This window comes from Camelus dromedarius, chromosome 5, assembly GCF_036321535.1.
Source record: "Camelus dromedarius isolate mCamDro1 chromosome 5, mCamDro1.pat, whole genome shotgun sequence".
NCBI lineage: Eukaryota > Metazoa > Chordata > Mammalia > Artiodactyla > Camelidae > Camelus > Camelus dromedarius.
In genome coordinates this window covers 93,128,434-93,147,344 of record NC_087440.1, presented here as the reverse complement: position 1 = coordinate 93,147,344, position 18,911 = coordinate 93,128,434, and the positions used below count along the sequence as shown (strand labels likewise).

The 18,911-nt window shown below is 53.2% G+C and overlaps 1 protein-coding gene across 1 annotated transcript; it reads left to right on the top strand.

The window, feature by feature from the left end:
• Window positions 1-791: 791 nt before the first annotated feature.
• Window positions 792-1,059, top strand: LOC105105991 (small ribosomal subunit protein uS14-like). Its single transcript, XM_064486380.1, has one exon. It carries the CDS (start codon window positions 820-822, stop codon window positions 1,057-1,059), a length of 240 nt encoding a protein of 79 aa, XP_064342450.1. The 5' UTR covers window positions 792-819.
• The last annotated feature ends 17,852 nt before the right edge of the window (window positions 1,060-18,911 follow it).

The window sequence follows — 18,911 nt, the reverse complement described above, 5'->3', positions numbered from 1 at the left end:
GGCTTCTGACCGTGAAGCAGGACGTTAGCTGTGAGTTTACTGTCCGTGTTTTTTATGAGGTTGAGGAAATTCTCTTTTATCCCTCGTTCACTGAATTTTTTTAATCACAAGAGTGCTGAGCTTGCTAACTACTTTCCTGTGTCTGTGGAGACGTCCGTGCAGGCTTTGTCCTCTGAGCTCTTCATGTGGTGCGAGACACCGATCGCATTTTGTGTGGTGAGTCCTCCCTCCATGCCTGCGGTGAGCCCGCTTGGCAACGCCGCGCAGTCCTTCCTGCTTGTTGCTGGGTTCAGGTTACTGCTATTTTGTTGAGGATTTTCCCATCTCTGTTTACAGGAGAATTCACAGGATGTCGGTCTGTACCATATCGTCTTGTGAGGGCTTCATCAGTCTCTTGGGTCGGGTTAATTCTGGCCTCGTGGGCTGAGCTGGGAAAAGGTCTCCCCCCTCACTTCCGGGAAGCGTCTGTGGAGGTTCGTGTTCTCTGAACGTTTGGTGAAATTCACCAGGGAGCCTCCCGGCCCTGGCCTTTCTCTGTGAGAAGGTTTTGATTTCTAATTCAATCTCTTCTTACAAGTCTGTGAAGATTTCTACTTCATCTTAAGTTAGTTTTGAAAATTTATCATCTGCTAGAATTTTGTTCATCTCATCCAAGTTATCTAATTTCCCTAATAATCTTTTCTAATTCTGTAAGAGCAGTAATGAAGCCCCCTTTTAGTGACTGATTTTGTCAGTTTGAATCTTCTCTCCTTTTTGGGGGTCAGTACATCTAAAGATTTGTCACTTTTCGTTTTGCCTCGTTGCATCCGAGAAAGCAAGATGGGTCACCAGCAGCTGTACTGGAGCCACCCTAGAAAATTCGGCCAGGGTTCTCGCTCTTGCCGCGTCTGCTCAAACCGGCACGGTCTGATCCGGAAACACGGCCTCAACATGTGCCGCCGGTGTTGCCACCGGTGTTTCCGCCAGGACGCGAAGGACATCAGCTGCATCAAGTTGGATGAAGTGAACGTCCTTGAGTGGACCGTCCAGCACATCTACCTCATGCAGAAACAACGCTAGTTCCTTGTATGTAAAATAAAATTTCCAATTATGAGTGAAAAAAAGAAAGGTTTGTCATTTTTATATTTCTGAAGAACCAGCGTGTCCAGAAGAACAGAGCTCTCGGTTTCATTTGCATTCTCTTCTGCTCCGTGCTCTCTGTTTCACCTGTTTCTGCTCTAATCTTTATTCTTTCCTCCCTGGTGCCTGCCTAGGATTTGCTTTACTCCTCTTTTTCTGATTTCTTGAGGCGGAGGGTAGGTTACTGACTTGAGATCATGTTTTTAATATAGGTGTTCACAGCTGTAAGTTTCTTTCTGTGCACCTTTAATTACTTTACTTGCATCTCGTAAGTTTTGGTGTATTATGTTTCATTTTTGTTCATCTGAATGTATTTTCTAATTTCCCTTGCGATTCCTTCTTTGACCCATCAGTTATTTAAGAATGTATTACTTAATTTCCACATATTTGTGGATTTTCAGATTTCCTTTTATGACTGATTTCTATTTGAATGTCACTTAAATCCTTTTAAACTCACTTGGCTTGTTTTATAGTCTAGCATATGGCCTGTCCTGAAGAGCGGGTCCCGGGCCCCCGAGAGGAATCTGTATTCTGCTGGTACCGGGCAGAGGCCCTGGGGTGCCTGCTAGTTCTCGTAAGTGTGCGGTGCGGGCCAAGTCTTCTCTCTCCGCGCTGACATCCTGCCCGGTGCTCCAGCCGCGTGGGAAGGAGGCTGCCGGAGTCTCCAGCTGCTGCTGAGTTGTCCGTTTCTCCCTTCACTTCCATCAGCTTTACGTCCCCTGTTTCCGGAGCCTGTTACGAGCTGTGTGTGTGTGTAAGACTGTGTGTCTTCCCGGTGGGCTGACCCTTCTATCGCTGTGAAGTGCCCTCTTTATCTCGGGCAACATTTTTTGCTTGTTTTGAAATCTATTTTGTTTCATCCTAGTGCAGCCACACCAGCGTTTCTATGGCTGTTTACACGTTACCTTTTCTATCCTTTCTTTGAAACCGGTATTCAAAGCCACGCCTTTGCATCTTTCAGTGTAGAATGGGTCTCTTGTAGACAACACATAGTTGGATCTTGGTTTATTTTTTAGATAATCTGACCATCTCTGCCCTTTGACTGGGTTGTCTAATTTATGCACATTTGAAGTTGCTACTGCCCTGGTTAGACTTACGTCTGCCACTTTGCTTTCTGTTTCCTATGTCTCGTTATTTTTGTTCCTCTGTTCTTTATTGCTTTATTTTGTATTAAGTCAAGGTTTCTAATGCAACGTGAGGAATCATTAATTCCTTTGACAATTTAAATTACATATCTGGGCTATTTATCTTAATTTATCAGCTCAGATTTACACTTAGTTCCAGCAAAATATAGAAACTTCACTCTTAAATTGCTTCATTCCCTCCTCTTTTTGTATTATTATTATGTATCTTGCACCACATAAGTTCTAAACCCAATGGGACATTTTAAAATTATTACTTTATATAATCATGTCTTTTTCTTCCAATTTGATTGAGATACAATTGACACAGAGCACTGTATACGTCTCAAGTGTCCAGCACAGTGACTTGGCTCACGTACATCATGAAACGTTTGTCACAATAAATTACTGAACACCATCATCTCATATATATACAAAAATAACAAAACAGGAAGAATATTTTCCTTGTGACAAGAACTCTTAGGATTTACTCTCACCTGTTTTCACATACAACACACAGCAGCGCTCACTGTGTTTCTCATGTTGTCCATTATGTCCCCAGTGACTCGCCTTATAACCGGAAGTTTGTACCTTCATTCAATTTCCCCACCTCCACCCCCTGCCCCCAATAACCACAAATCTGATCTTTTTTCCTATGAGTTTATTTTCTTTTGTCGTATAATTGACCTGTAATATTGTTAGTTCTTGGTACACAACACAATGATTTTGTACATTTCAAAATAATCACCGTGATAAGTTTAGTTACGATATGTCCCCACACAGAGACACCACATAGTTACTGACCGTATTCCCCTCACTGTGTATTTCAGTTCTGTGACTCATTTATTTTGCAACTAGAAGTCTGTGTACTTTAACCTCAATCACCTGTTTATTCCCTACCCCCCTCCCCTGGCAACCACCTGTTTGTTCTCTGTATAACTCTGCTTCTGTTTTGTTGTTTGTTCATTTGTTTTTCCACATATATGTGAAATCGTACAGTATTTGTATTTTTCCGTCTGACATTTCACTTAGTATGATACCCTCTAAATCCAACTATGCTCTTGAAAGTGGCAAGATTCCGTGCTTTTTCATGATTGACGCGCACCACACCTCCATCCAGCCATCTGCTGACGGGCACCTGGGGTGTTTGCATGTCTTGGCTGCTGCAAATGACACCGTCATGAACACAGGGGCACATATATATTTTCTAATCACTGCTTTTATTTTCTTTGGATAAATACCCAGGAGTGGAATTGCTGGATCATATGGTAATTCTATTTTTAATTTTTTTTTAGGAACCTCCACGCTGTTTCCCATAGTGGCCGTGCCAACCTGCATTCCCACCAGCAGCGCACAAGTGTTTTACTTTCTCCACACCCTCACCAGCACTTACCATTTGTGGGCTTTTCGACAATAGCCGTTCTGCCAGGTGTGAGGGGATGTGTCATCATGGTTTGGTGCTGAGCATCTTCTGATGTGCATGTGGGCCATCTGTACGTCTGCTATGGAAAAGTGTCTATTCAGATCCTCTGTCCATTTTTTAACTGGGTCGTTTGTTTTTGACGTTGAGTTGTGTGAGCTCCTTTTGTATTTTGGACAGTAACTCCTTGCTGAATACAGCATTTGCATATGTCCTCTCCCATTCAGTAGATGGCCATTTAATTTTGTTAGTAGCTTCCTTTGCCGTGCAAAGGCTTTTCAGTTTGATGTAGCCCCGTTTGCTTACTTTTGCTTCTGTTTCCTTAGCCAGAGGACACATATCCAGAAACCACTGCTGAGAGCAGCGCTGAAGAGCACGCTTCCTGCTGTCTTCTGGAAGTGGAATGGTTTCGGGTCTTATGTTTAAGTCTTCAATCCAGTTTGATTTTCTTTTGGTGCATGGTGTGAGGGAGTTGTCTGGTTTGATTCTTTTGCACGCAGCTGTCTAGTTTTCCCAACACCATTTTTTGAAGGGGCCGTCTTGTCCCCACTGTATATTCTTTCCTCCTTTGTTGTAGATTAATAACCCATATAGGTGTGGGCTTATTTCTGGACTCTCTCTTCTGTTCCATTGAACTATGTGTCTGTTTTTGTTCTGGCACCATACTGTTTTGATGCCTGTAGCTTTGTAGTATGGTTTGAAATCAAGGCATATGTACCTCCAGCTTTGTTCTTTCTTTAGATTGCTTTGGCTACTCAGTGTCTTTTGTGTCGCCATAAACATTTTAATGTTATTTGTTCTAGTTCTGTCAAAAATGCCACTGGTATTTTGATAGGATTGCATGGAATCTGTAGATCACCTCGGGTAGTACAGTCATTTTAATAATATTAATTCTTCCAATCCAAGAACATGGTTTATATTTCCCTCTGTTTGTGTCATCTTCAGTTTCTTTCATCAGAGTCTTTTAGTTTTCAAGGTACAGGCCTTTTACCTCCTTAGTTAGATTTGTTCCTAGATGTTTTATTTTTAATGCAATTGTAAATAGGATGTTTCCTTAATTTCACTTTCTGATAGCTGGTTATTAGCAGATAGAAATGCAACAGATTTCCGTATAATAATTTCGTATCCTGTGACTTTAACAAGTTCACTGATGAGCAGTGGGCTTCTGGTGGCATCCTTAGGATTTTTTATGTGTAGTGTCGTGTCATCTGCAGGCAGTGACAGTTTCACTTCCTTTCCAGTCTGGATTCCTTTTATTTCTTTTATGTCTTGTCTGGTTGCTGTGGCTAGGACTTCCAACACAATGAGAGTGGGCTTCCTTGTCTTGGTCCTGCTCTTAGAGCAAATGCTTTCAGCTTTTCACCTTTGAGTATGTTAGCTGTGTGCCTGTCATGTATGGCTTTTATTACGTTGAGGTGTGTTCCCTCTATGCCCACTTTGTTGAGGGTTTTTATCATAAGTGAATGTTGAATTTTGTGAAAACCTTTTCCAGTATCTATTGACGTGATCATTTTTTCTATTATGTCTTTTAAAGAAGCTGCAAGAAAAAAAGCAAGCAAGTACATACAGAGTTTGAATGTTAACCTTCCTTTTTTTCATTCTCTTCATTTCTTTCTGTGGATTTGAATTAGCATCTCCTGCCATTCTTTCACTCCAGTGCAGCTTTTCTCCACCACTTTTTGTTGTTAGCATTAAATGTATCACATGTCTATGCTATAGGCCCCCAAATACAGCTACATACATATTATTTTATGAAATTTCTTTTCAAGTAAGTCAAGAGATAGAAGAAGATATTTGCAAGTTTACAGTCTTTTGTAATCAACTACTTAATTACATATTTGTATGGATGTGAATGACTATCTTGTGCTACTTGCTTTCAGTCTGAAGCAGCTTTTGCTATTTCTTATGAGTCGTATTTGTAGCAACTAGTTATCTCAGTTTTTATTTGGGAACACCTTCATTTCACCTCCATACTTTAAAGATAGTTTGACTGGATATAAGGCTTGTGGTTGGCAGGCTTTTCTTTCAGCATGTGGACTATTTCATCCCATTGTCAGCTGTCCCCATTGTTTCTAAGTCAGCTGCTCAATTTACTGGGGTTTCTTTGTACATAATGAGTTGCTTTTCTCTTGCCACTCTCAAGATTTTGTTTCTCTTTGTCTTCAGTGTTTTAGTTAAGACGTATTTGGGTGTATATCTGTGTTTATCCCACTTGGAACACTGCGTTTCTTGGATGTGAAGGTCATACTTTTCAGCAGGTTTGGGAGGTTTCCAGCCATTGCTTCTTCAGGCACCTTTTCTGTCCTTTCCTCCTGCTACGCCCATTATATATACGCTGGTGTTCTTACCGGTGTTCCCTATTCCACTGAATTTCGCTTTCTTCATCATTGCCTTTCTCTTTTTTTCTGTCCTTTGGACCGCATGCTCTCTGCTGGTTCACCATCGCGCTCACTGGCTCGCCCTTCCGTCAGCTCAAGTGCACTGTTAAGCCTCTCTGATTTTCCGTTTTCCTTCTTACACTTTCTAACTCCAGAATTCCCAGTGGCGTCCCAGCCACAGTAAGCGCGCCTGCTGCCTAGGTCTTGGTTTCCAATACCTTCTCCAGTAAAAGGACCCTGAGATCCTCGGAGAAGTGGCTGGCTGCAGGGCTGCGGCAGGGGGCATGCAGGAGGAGCCTCCGTGTACGTTTACTCTTTGCTCATATTTCTTTATCCTTCACCTTCCAAGCCGCTGATGTGGGTCTAAAAGGTGACCATGCTGTCCTTGAATCCAGCTGCTGGCGTTTTCCTTAACTGCAGTAACAAAGTGTGCACTGCCTTGGGCTCTGTACATGCTCGTTATTGTCATCATTTTGACGACTCGCCCCCCGTCTCCTCCAGCAGGTCCCTGTGTTCTTGTGCTTCTGACTGATTTTTATCTCATGTGGTTGCTCCCCACCCCCTTTTTCGGGGTAATCTCTTTCTTGGCTCCCTGGGGCCCAGAAGTGACTATTGCATTACCTACAAACAGCTGTTCTGCAGGTGGTGGGAGGCCAGGTGGACTCTGCTGTGGGCTGGAGCTGTAGACACAGGCACGATGCCAGCCCCGTGCGCCTCCCAGGCGCCTTCCTTCCACCTTCCAACCTCTTCCTATTGTCCCAGCCAACATCCATTTCAGAGGAGGCGGGAGATAGACTTGAGAGTGGAGGGGACAGAGCTATACTTCCAGAATCTCCCTCCCACCCTTTAACTTGGAAAGTCACATCTGACCTCTCCCAGACCCCCAAGATTTTACCCTTGACTGAGATAAGGAGATCATGCTGTCCCCAGGAGGGTCAAGGCCCAAGCCACTTGTCTCTGGAGCCTCCCACAGGAAGGCTCACCTCCAGTCCCATCAAGGACAGTGCGTCCTGAACATCAGTCAGTCAATGTTTCGCGAGTCACAAATTCTGCACCGAAGTGACGTGAAAGGATAGCTGTTGTCTCCCACAGCAGTGGCCGTCAGGGACCATCGGGGCAGAGTAACGAGAGCGGCTGAAGGAGAGACCGAGGGACACCTGAAGCCGCCTCCCGGAACGTGGTCCCAGCTCCTTGACGGCGCGCCTGTGGAGTCAGGAAGAGGCAGCTAAAGGCTCGGGGAATAAGCAGTTCACCACAGTCTGGTCGGCTTTAAAAATGACTGATTCATTTCCCGCCTCCTTCCCCCCTTCCTTCTTCATCAGCTCACCCTTGGCCCGGGATCCGCACGTGAGTGGGTCAGACATCCCTGTGTGGCCTCGGCTGCTGCCCGCATGCTCACTGTGCCCTGATCTCTTTTATGAGCTGCGGGCCCACGGATGCATCTGATCACCTCTCCACTCGCACACCCAGGCTCCCCAGACTGATGTGTGAATTCCACTCACATCCTCTACCCTGGACCTCTGCCCTGCTGGGGCCCTGGACAAAAGGAGGCGGTACAATGTGGGAGGTCCCAGGAGCCTGCTCGTCACCCCACCCTGTTGCTAGGCTACGCCCATTGTGTACTGTTGTCTGGGAAACCCGAGCCCACTTTGGGGGCAGCAGGGGTCTGGGAGGCGGCATGCACTGAAGACGCTGTGGATGCCTCCTCCTAGACAAGGAGTGGATGACGGCTGCTCAGAGAGCGCAGGCCCCGAGGCCCCGGGGCCGGGCAAGGAGGGCCGTGGGAGAACCCGGGAGGCCTGGGGTCCCTGGCCCTGAGCCCGGCAGGAACAGGGCTGCTTACCTGGTGAACAGATGTATTTCCACCAGCCTTTTGCTCTGGACAGAAATAAGCCTACCTCCTCCCTGGGTCAGTTACTTACTTTTAATCTCAGCACGAAGAGTCTGTGGCAATAAATACTCGGATAATGACTGCATTCTCCTGCGAGAGTTTGTCCAGTGAGCCGCCCGGGCGGGGGCGGGGCGGGGCGGGGGCCCCGGAGGCACGGGGTTCCTCAGGGGCAGGGGGCTGCCAGTGGTCAGCAGACGGCGGATGCTCGGTCGCCCGGAATGCTCACACACCGGGGGGAGGAGAGGGAGAGTCACGAGGACCAAGCGGGTTTTGCCCCAGGAACGTAGCGGGAAACACCGTCAGGAAGCCTGCTTGTGCCAATCACCTCACCTCACCAGCAGGTGGGCGAGCTCACTGTCCCCTCAGGGGAAGCAGGGCTGGACTTAGCTCCACACCCTGGTGGTGGAAGCTCTTAGGTAATTAGAGATACGAGCGCCCCCTTAGCTGATGGAGGGCGACGAGGCAAACACAGCAGACCTCAGGCTTCCGAGCGGATCTTCAGGTGGGACCCACCGAGGTCAGTACCCGGGGAGCTGATTTCTCTCACCGCTGGCCCTCCGCACGGCGCCAGTGGCTTGGCCGCGTTAGGGAAGAACAGGCGGAAACGAGGGGGTGAGGACTGGATGGGAGACGCAAGGCATCGTTTCTGCAGACAATGCGACCTCCGACATAAGGCAAGCTTCCGAGAGACTTTACAATTAGAACTAGTAGGTTTTGGTGGGAGGGTAGAGCACGTGCTTGGCGTGCACGGGCTCCTGGGTTCAATCCCCAGTGCCTCCGTTAAAAACAAATACATAAACCTAATTACCGTCCCTCCAAAATAAACAAATACAAATAATTTTTTAAAAGAATAAGGTTTTGATACAAGAAGATATGAAAATCCACAGCATTGCTGCCCAATAGCCAGCACTAACTGGAAGGTGCAAGAGAGAAAACTGCTCAGAACAGCAATGAGCTCTGAGTCCCTCTGCGATCAGTAAAGACGGGCAGCACCTCCTGCGGGAGGACGATGTTATGAGGAGACGGGTGAGGATTTAACCACGGGAGAGACGCAGCGTGAGTGGGAAAATGCAGTCTGAAATGTTCAGTTCTCTTGTAAAATAGTCTATAAATTAAACGCCATTATTTAACATCCTAACAGCATCCCTCATAGCACCTGGTGGATTTCTGCTCCGAGTGGGTGACTGAAGGACTTCGGGTAAGTCAAGTAGGTCGAAAGAACGAGCAGAAGGGGGCTTGTTCCACCAAATAGGAAGACTCCGTCTGGAGCTCTGATCGACTGTGCACAAGCAGGTGGGCCGGTGGCATGGACCAGACCTGTGCTCACAGGAAGGTGGGACGCCCCCGAGGTAGCCAGGTGGCGGCTGGCAGGCAGCTGCCACCAAGAGAAAAGTGAGATGATCCAGATCACGACCTAGTACTGCTCAGGGAATAAAGTCCAGGTGGGCCAAGTCCCTCCTACGGGGCACGGAGCTCTAGGGCGCTTAGAAGAAGCCATGATGGAATGGCTTCGTGATGTCAGACAAATGTTTCTTAAGCACAACTTGAAACACAAACCAGTAAAACAGACGTTGGATCAATCTGACTGCCTTGTAATAAGCAGCTTCTGTACCACACTGAGCACCACAAACAAAGTTAAACATAAAAAAGCTGCCGACCCAGAGGGCGTGTTTCCTAGAAACGCAGCAATCAGTGATTATCATCCGGCAAACATACAGGGCTCGCACAGATCCGGAAGACGCACAGAAAAGAACCAACTAAAAATCGGCGACAGCAAGTTTCTACTGTGCAGCGCGGGGAACGGTGTTCAGCGCCTTGCCGTGGCCCGCAGTGAGAAAGAGCGGGAGCGGGAGCGCGGCGGGAGTGGGAGGGCGGCGGGAGGGCGCGGTGCCAGAGGCCACGCTTGCTGAGTGCTCGCGGGTCCTGGGTTCGATCCCCAGTCCCTCCTCTAAAAGTAAATAAGCGAGTAGGCCTGACTGCCTCCCCACAAAAAATTTTAAAAAAAGGAAACGAACATACATACGTTCACGTATGGCTGGACTATTACGCCGTGCACCAGAAATCGACACAACATTGTAAGCTGACAGAAAATTAAAAAAATTTTTTAAATAGGCCAAGGACAGGACCAGGAAATTAACAGAAGAGGAAAGTGAGTGGCCAGTGACCGTGCGAAGAGGCACCGCCTCCCCCGGGAACCAGGAACAGCAAACGGAAGGGGCCGTTTTACGATTATCACACGGACAAGGAGTAAGGGCCTTTGTCTCCCAGTGTCCCCTAGGTCTGATGCCACTCCTGTGACGCTGGAAAACACGCACGTCTTTACCAAAACAGCACGCTGTGTTGTAGTGATGACATCAAGACACGGTGGCTGAGGCCGTGGAGGAGGAGAGAGGGGCATGGCATGGGTGGGGGGTGCTTGGAGCTCCCCTCTTTCAAGTTTCCACTTCTTAAAGAGCTACCTGGAGAAAAAATATGAAAACAAATCTATGTACATGTATGCATGACGGGGACACCGCGCTGTATGCCAGAAGCTGACACATTGTCACTGACTGTGCTTCAGTAAGAACTAACAAGCAAACGAAACCCGTTTCCTGGAGGAAAAACGGCAGAGAACTCACGCTGGTCAGGTCTGGGCGGGGGGCACAGATTATCCAGGGTAATTTGTGCCGAGAGTTTGAACCATCCCCTAATAAACACTGGGACAAAGCACACAGATCCTGGGGTCGGGGGTGGGGACTAGGACGAAACGGGGGGAAACAGAGACACTAACGTAGTAGAAGGGTAACCGGAGGAAAGCAAGCTGGCAGAGCTCAGGGCGGAACCCGGAGAGAAAAAGAAGCCATTTCAGATTCGCAGGCGAGCAGCTGCTGAACCCAGCCTCAAGGACGAGTACTCGCCAGCAAGTTGTAACTGCGCACCCGCACCCGCTGAGAGCGGGCCCTGGGGGTCAGGGAGCTCCCTCCCCGCCAGGAGCGCCGGGGACAATAAACAAGGAAACAACAGGACTAGGGAGGGGTGTTCCAGAGACCGCTGTGGAGACGGCTGGATGCAGGGTGCTCTGTGAGGTGTCCCACGGAGCCTCTGGGAGGCCGCGCCCTGTCTGGGACCCGGGCACCAGCAGAGCCCATGTCCCAGGGTGGCGGAGGGGATGCAGGAGTGCGTGGCTCTGGAGAACAAGAGGGACTGTAGACTGAGGGCGGGGGACACGTGGCAGCCGGGCCACGACTCACGGGCTGTGTGTCTTCCCCGGCCGAGATGTGGGCCCAGAGATCTCGCTGGAGTTAGAGCAGACAGTCCCTGTTTACACTGGATTGCACGGGGCCGTGGAGAACCCGGGTGGACCAAGGACTTCCGGCTGAGCAAGGTGGAGGATGGGGTTCCGGGGGCTGAAAGTCCATCTGGGACAGGTGAGCCCTGGTGCCTGGGGACCTCCACGTGGGTGTGTGGGACTCAAGGCACGAGGGCAGGGCGCAGGGGACCCAGAGAAGGCAGGGGGCAAAGAGCTCAGTGAACCTGGGGAGACGGTGGCCACGTGGAAGCAGACAGGGGTATCCATCCGTCACATGGCTGCCCGTCCAGAAGGAACGGGGTGGGGAAGAGAGGAAAATCAGAAATGGAGCAGAAACACACTCAGGCGCGGAGATGTCTGAGCTGCGTCAGGACAGCAGAGGTGCTCCGGGCAGAGCGGAATCCAGGGTCCGGAACGGGCAGAGCCGGACCGAGGTCGGGACAGCCCGAGCCTCCTCCAGGCTGTGCAGGGGTTGGCGGTGTTCGGTTCCTGGCGTTTGTAGGGCCAGGGTCTCTGCGTCCTTGCTGGCTGTCAGATAGGGGCTGTCCTTGGCTTCCAGAAGTTTACTACATCCCTTGGCCGGTGGCCACCTCACAAAGCCAGCCGCGCCAGTCAAGTGCTCATGCTGCCTGCCCTGCCCCTCCCATCCGGCCTCTCTCTGACCGCAGGGCAGGGCTGATGCCCTCCCACTGGGCCCACCGGATGACGCAGACGGTGTCCACCTCAAGTCCTCACGCAGCCGCACCTGCGAAGTCCGCCTGGGCACAGGCTCCGGGCATCGCTGGGCGCCCTTACTCAACCTGCTATCAGCAGAGAAAAAGAACGCAAGCCCGGCAAAGCGGGGACCGGAGGTGCGTCTCAGAGGAGGCTGAGGGAGTCCGCCGCGTGCTTCCCGTGACTTCTCCGTGGGCCCGAGCGCTTAGCGGGATGGAGAGGCAATTCCCCAAGACCCCGAATGCAGGTCCCCGTGCTCTGCGGTAGAGAGCTGCTGCTTACCGACTCCGTACGCAGTGGTGCGTGTCTGCAGATCTCAGGCGCCCAGCTTATCCCTCCCCAGCCTTCCCCGGCAACCGCAAGTTTGTTTCCTCCGCGAGTCTGTTTCTGTTTTGTAAACAAGTTCATTTGTGTCTTTTTTAAAGATCCCACACGTAAGTGATAACGGAAACTGACACAGCGTTGTAAACGGACTGCACTTCAATTAAAACACAAAACGGCGTTTCTCAGTGAAGGCCCCGGGCCGACGCCGCTCCGGCCGCTGCCGCCACCTCCACCTCCAGGCTGTGGCGGGCGGGCGGGGTCTCACCCAGCCTGGTGTCGCTCAGGCACAGAGGCTCCAGGCAACTCTCTCAAGTTTTCAGACAGGTGTCCAAGAGGATGACGCGCTGAGCGCGTGAGGCCCAGGACCCAGGCCCGGGCAGGCAGCCCTCCCACCGGGCCTGACGCCGCTTCCACGTGGAAAGGGCAGAACGACAGTGGGGTTTTGTCGCAGACCGCGTGGCCAGGATGTGCGTGGCAGAACACCCACATGACAGAGCTGAGGGCAAGTTGGGGCGCAGTGAGAGCGAAGGAAGCACAAATGTGTTTGCTCCTCCATGTTTCACCACAGGAAGCCAACCGGAAGTCGGACTTTACAAATTGGGAAGCGGAGGTTTGGTGGTCGTTGAGGTTGGGCTCTGGGTGTCTCCCTGTCCTGCTGAGCTGGGGTTCATGGTCCGACTTCACTCCCTTTGACGCTCTGTCCTGATCACCTGCCCACGGGCTTTCCGAGTTCAGGTGGCCTTGCCGCCCACCAGGTGCCCCAGCTGCCCCCGCAGTCCCCCCCCCCCCCCGCTCCAGGCACAGCCCTGGGCCCGGCCCCCCGGACACGCTGCCCCTCTGCCCGACCTCCGTGGTCTGTCTCTGCTCCTCTTCCTGCTCACCAGCCTGGCTGCCTTTTGCTGTGGGCGGGTGTCCACTCATCCACCCAGACTGGTTTTTATATCAGGCCCCACAAGGCCCAAAGCTTTCTTGGCATCCTCCGGGCAGACCAGTGTGACCCTGTCTCGGGACAGCGATACCTCTTTGTCATGTGTGTCCCTTCTGAACGGTGAGCTCCATGGGCCCCGGGAGCCCTGCGGGTGGGAAGGGAGCATGTTGATGGCCTGATGGGGTGGCTGAGGGTCTGTCTGTAAATGCCCAGCAGGAAGACACCGGCTTCCAGTGGACCGCTCTTCAAATGCAAAGTGTACACCCTGCCCGAGTCCTAGACAGGTGCCGATTATAGAAGGACCCCAGGGGCTCGCCACGGACTTGCTGCGACCTCCAAAGTCTAGGGCGTGGCTTTTCCAGAGATGTCCTCTGTGAACGGCTCAGTGCACGTTAAAGAAAGTCCATCAGTGCACGTCTTCTTTAATTTTCAGTTCCTATTAGCAGTGCTGACCCGAGGATTCCTAGGGCAAGGGGCAGGCCGGGTTTACGTCTCCTCCATCGGTGTCCTCTCCTCCGGCCGGGTGGGCACGGCCCTGCCTGCCTGTCTCTACCTGCTGCCTGGTTTTTAGATCACAGTGCAGCTCAGTTCAGCTCAGTTCGTCCGTTACTTCTGCTCCTTTCCGGTCCATTTTCAGTTCAGTCTAAGCCAACGCCGGTTTAACCCAGTTCAGTTCCAAGTTCAGTTTCTATTTCATCTGGAGAGTGGCGGCTGTGCTCCTGTCCTGAGCTGGGCTCCATGGGGAAGATGAGCTCTGGGACCCTGCAAGGCGAGGTGGGTAGTGGGGCTCACCCAGAGATGCCCCAGGAGCAGCAAGGCGGACGTGGAGGCCACATGCCCTGTGCCCACGAGCAAGACACTGACCGAGCATGATGCACGGTGAGCCAATGTTCGTGCCAAGTCCTGGCGGCTCCCCAAGCATGTCTGTGCAGCACCGTGAGCTCGGGCAGGTGTCCTGGGGGTCAAAAGTGTGTCTGCAGTGGAAGGAAACACGATCGAACACATTGAAACACTTTCTTTACTGCCGTCTTCCCAAGGTTTCTGATGTGCTGTGTGTGCTGTGAGCTTCTAAGGAGAGACTGCCCTAAAAAGTTTCTAGAAATAACCCACTAGTTCCAGGCGAACGCAGCTGCCGAGGGCAGGTCCTGGGCTGGGGTCAGGACGGCTGGGTTCTCAGCCCGAGCTGGCTGATGGTGAACATGTGAGGGGGCCCTGCTTCAGGCTCCCAGGGTGGAGGGGAGTGTGTCGTGGTGGCCCAGCTCCGGGGTCCCTAGCTGCTATGAGCCCGCTGTGAGCATCTGGTTTCAGGCGTGCCTGCTGGTGCTCCCAGCTCTCAGGACAAACCCAGACGGAGACCCTGAGCCCAGCCTCTCCAACGGTGCGCAAGGGACCGCAACTTGTCCAGATGTAGACAGACGTAGATCCCGTCTGGACCACTGCAAAGGGCAGGGTTGGCCGGAGCTCTGTGCCGGGTGTCCCCAGTGCTGGGTGCCCACCCGGAGGTGGAGTCCTGCCTAAGCGGCCCCTCTCCCAGGACGCTGTGTCCTGTCCCTCCCAGGGTGGCCCCGGGAAGCAAGATAAGTCAAGGAAAAAACCCTCCTCTGCCTTCGAGATGACTGATTTCCATATGCCCAGTGAAACGACCCCAAAGTTGAGTCTCAAGACTCCTTGGAGCAGGAGCGGTTTGCCTGGGAAATTTGAGACGCAAATTCAATTCATCATTATTTATGAACCCACAGGGAGGGGTTTATTACTCTGATTACTCACTAATCATTCCCCATAAATGCAGGAACCGACAAAATCCCACAGAATCAATAAAGTGGTAAGTTCCCCGTCTAAATCACGGCTCCCAGCATTCTTGAGTAAACCTTCCAGTAATTTACAAAGGCTGTTGAATCTTATAGTGAGTGTTTTTCAAACCAAGCTGGATTCTAAACAATAATGACTTTTTAATGTGGCTCTGTGATTACATTGTCATAGTGAAATACGGGGTCTTCAACTGCATCCGAAATGAGCCTGGTGGGAATTACTTGCAGACACAGACCAGCGCGGCCACAGGTAAAGCAATCTTCATAAATGACCCTCCAATCCGGGTGGCCTGGCAGGCGAGGCCTGATGCCAATGTTGGCAACTTAAATTTCAGCGGGCGGTTTGTAAACAAGCCCTTCCTTTTGTTCCGGAGTGGTGGCCACGGCCCCGCGGCATGGGCTGTGACCTCGTGTGATTCCGCATGGGGCCACCAGCCCACCTGGCCGCTTATGCGGAAGTGAATGAAAGGTAACGAGCTTTCAACGGCTCCCTGTCCTGCCGGGAAGGGCCCAGGGGCCCCGCTGCCCCGCAGCTGGGGGCCTGCCCACCCTGTGTCTCCATGGGCCTGAGCCTGTGCTTGGCACCTAGCGGGACCCAGAGATGGACAAGACATGACGAGGGACCTTGCCTCCAAGACCTTCAGGCCAGCCGGCTGAGGACGCGCTGGAGGTTCCCCACTGGGCCCTCTGACCAAGGGCCCATCCTACTGGTCTCCCCTGCTCCAGCCTGGGGGGGGGGTGCTCCTCCAGGCTGGACGCTGGCTCGTCCATGCGTGCAGGGCCACGCCTGGTTGTGTCGGGAGACTGGGTGTCAGGGAGAGTTTGCGGAAGGCATGTACGCACGCCTGGGGTTCCCGGGGCACAAGGCACCGTGGGGCGGGAGGTGACTATTCCAGAAGCTTCTGCAGCATTCGGTCTCTGAGAGGGTGGAAGGGCGCCTTCTCCCTACTGTCCTGCCTGTTAGGGCTTGGGGTGCCTCACCCCGTCACGCCGCCAGGGGCTGAGACCTTTCCCCAGTCCCTGGACACTGCCCCACAGCAGGGGAGACAGGAAGGGAGAGGAGAGGTACCACCGAGGTGAGATAGCTGCACTGCCCCCGGGTTATCTGTACGACTGCACGAAGCCTGCGTCTCACAGCTGGTTGCGCAGCTGGTGGAAGGTCCCTGGGCCCCATGGCTCCCATCTCCCAGGGACCCCGGGTGGCTCCCAAGTCCCTTGCTCCTTCAGGGGCTGTCTCTCAGAGTGGGGACCCTCTGGTCTTGGTGACACTGCTCCTCAGGAAAGCGGGAAGTGAGGGTGCAGTGGTGCCTCACCTTTGCCAGGTGTTGCTATGGAAACGCTGAGGGTCAGGCTGGAGGCACTGGAGACCCGACGGGACCCGAGGGACAGGGACAGGCTGTGTGCGCTTGGCCTCCTGTCCTCCAGCAGTCAAAGGAGCTATGAGGGGTCGGTGACCAAGTCCAGCCTCCCAGGATGAGGGCCTGGGGTCCCTGGGACAGCTGCCCCTCCATGAGCCCAAGGAGAGCCCCACAGCCCATCAGCAAGACTTATGGTGATGGCATGGGGTTGCTGACAGCAGCCCCAGCCCCTGGGAAGGCATTATCATCACCCTGCTTTGTGGACGGTACACAGAGGTCAGGGAGAAAGGGACCCCACCTAGGGCCCCAGCACTGTGCGTGGCAGTGGGGGTGGGTCTCCCGCATCTTAGCCAAGTTCCTCCTGTGCCCCCTGTATAGCTGGGGGTGGGGCAGGGAAGCTTGACTGGGGAGGGGGCCAGGAGCAACTGTCAGCCCTGCTCACACACGCCCGCCCCCGACCCAACAACACCTGGCACGCCCATCCCCACTTGGCAGATTTGGAGACTGAGGCCCAGGCTTGCCATTACCCAGTCGGCCCGAGGTCCCTCACCCGGGAGCTGGGATCCAACTCCTCCCCTCCTGGCTCCGAGGGCTGCGAGGTCAGCAGCCCCGCCCACGGCCAGCCCTGACCCCGGGCCTCTCTGCCTGCTCTTGTGGGCATGGGGTGAGTGGGCACACCCCGACTTCCCAGGACGGCTGAGAAAATCTAAGGACGGCATGAGTCGCTGACAGCTCAGCCCCAGGAAGGGGTGGTCAGGAAGTTCCTTCCTGGTATTTAACGGAAGAACTTGTGGCGACCGGACCGTTTTCGGGAGGAAAAGGCCCTCTCTTCAACGTCTCTTCTTTTATCAAATAAAAATGAGGAAGGAGCTGGGGGCCAGCGGCCTCCTGCGACGACACCAGAGGCAGCCGACTGAATGCCCCTCATGTGGACTTCGGTGACGGCGACAAGGAGCCCCACGGGACAAGCAGCCACTCCCAGGGAGGGGAGAAGCGCCAGGCGTGTCGCGTCAAAAATTAACGTGCGGACTTGCAGCCTGTGCAGCAGCGCAGAGCCTGGCTGAACAGACGGCGCGTACTGAGGTCGACTGGGGAGCGTTCCGTTAGGAAACAGATGCGATCCTGCCCGTCTCCCAGATAAACAGTTTTCTCTCCACACCTAGGCAGGAGGCCTTAGCTTAGCGGGTAACGATCTAAATTATGTATTAAACTCCATTACTTTTTATTACTGCTTTCCAATTAAGGTGCCCTGATTGACTCGCTTGCGTGGAGGCTTGCCGCCGCCCTCCCTGGTCCCCGGGCCCGGTTCTGGTCGCTCACAGGCTGCTCACCCGGCTTAATTAAGTGTGTCTCTCCCTCGTTCCACCCAGCGACGAGGTGCTGCTTCTAATGATGAGTAAACAGCGCGCCGGCGTGATTACCAGCTAAATTACCCGCCTGCGGGCGTCACTGGCGGCAGACACCTCTAATGCAAAAATACCTCCCTGCCCTCCAGCTCAGCGTTCCCCTAATCAGACACGCTCCCACGGCGGGCTCTGGGGGACGCAGCGGGTCCCGCCCTGCCGCTGCTGTGACGAGCACCTCCACCTGCTCAGGGCGACCACCCCCGTCCCCACCGCGTGCTGGCCGGCAGGGCCATCCCTCAGCAGACACCCCGCCGTCACAGCGACGCCCCGTTCAGATAAGAGCGCGCCTTCCAAGCATCCAGGCTCCTCCGTGCTCCGGAGGCTGGATGTCAGCGATCCAGGCACCGGCAGATCAGTGTGTGGAGAGGACCAGCTTCCTGGCCCTGCACGGCCGTCCCTCCCTGCATCCTCACGGGACGGGAGGGGAGCATGAGCTCCGTGGTGCCACTGGATCAGGGCAATGATCCCAGTCATGGGGGCTCCACCCTCATGACCTAATCACCCAAGGCCCCGCCTCCAATATCACCACCTTGGGGGTTAGGCTTCAAAATATGAATTCTGGGGGGACACAAACCTTCAGGCCCTTGTAGCTGGGAGGCCTCACGTGTCAGGGAGTGGGAGAGAGGGCGGGCCCCCCGGAAATGCCCAGGAAAATGGTCAGCCAAGCAAGGGTGGGAGCACTGCCGCACGGCGGGCCAGGTGAGCCCTGGCCTGACAGCCCACCCAAGGGTGGGGGCAGCGGGGAGCTGCAGGCGGGGCTGGGAGGGGGTCCTGCGGGAAGCTGAGGCACAGGCTTAAATGTCCCCTGAATTCTGCGGGGGTGCAGTGCCCAATCCTGAGTGGCTCAAAGTCAGGGCCCTGGGTCAGGCTGGCACCCAGGGCGTGCGAGCTGGCGGTGGCTACCAGATTTGGGTGGTTATCAGAGAAAGAAGCCCCTTTCTGTCTCTGCTCACCTGAGAGGCTCCAGAGAGGCAGAGACTGGGCCAGAGTTAGCTGAGGCCTGGTCCCCGCACATCCTCCCATCACCCTGAGGGGACCACAGAGACATCCAGGAGGACCAGGACCATGAAATCCCAACCTGGCAGGTGGGAGGGTGTGTGAGTGTGCCCGCGTGTGCATGTGTGTGCGTGTGTGTGGGGGGTGTGTGTGTGTGTG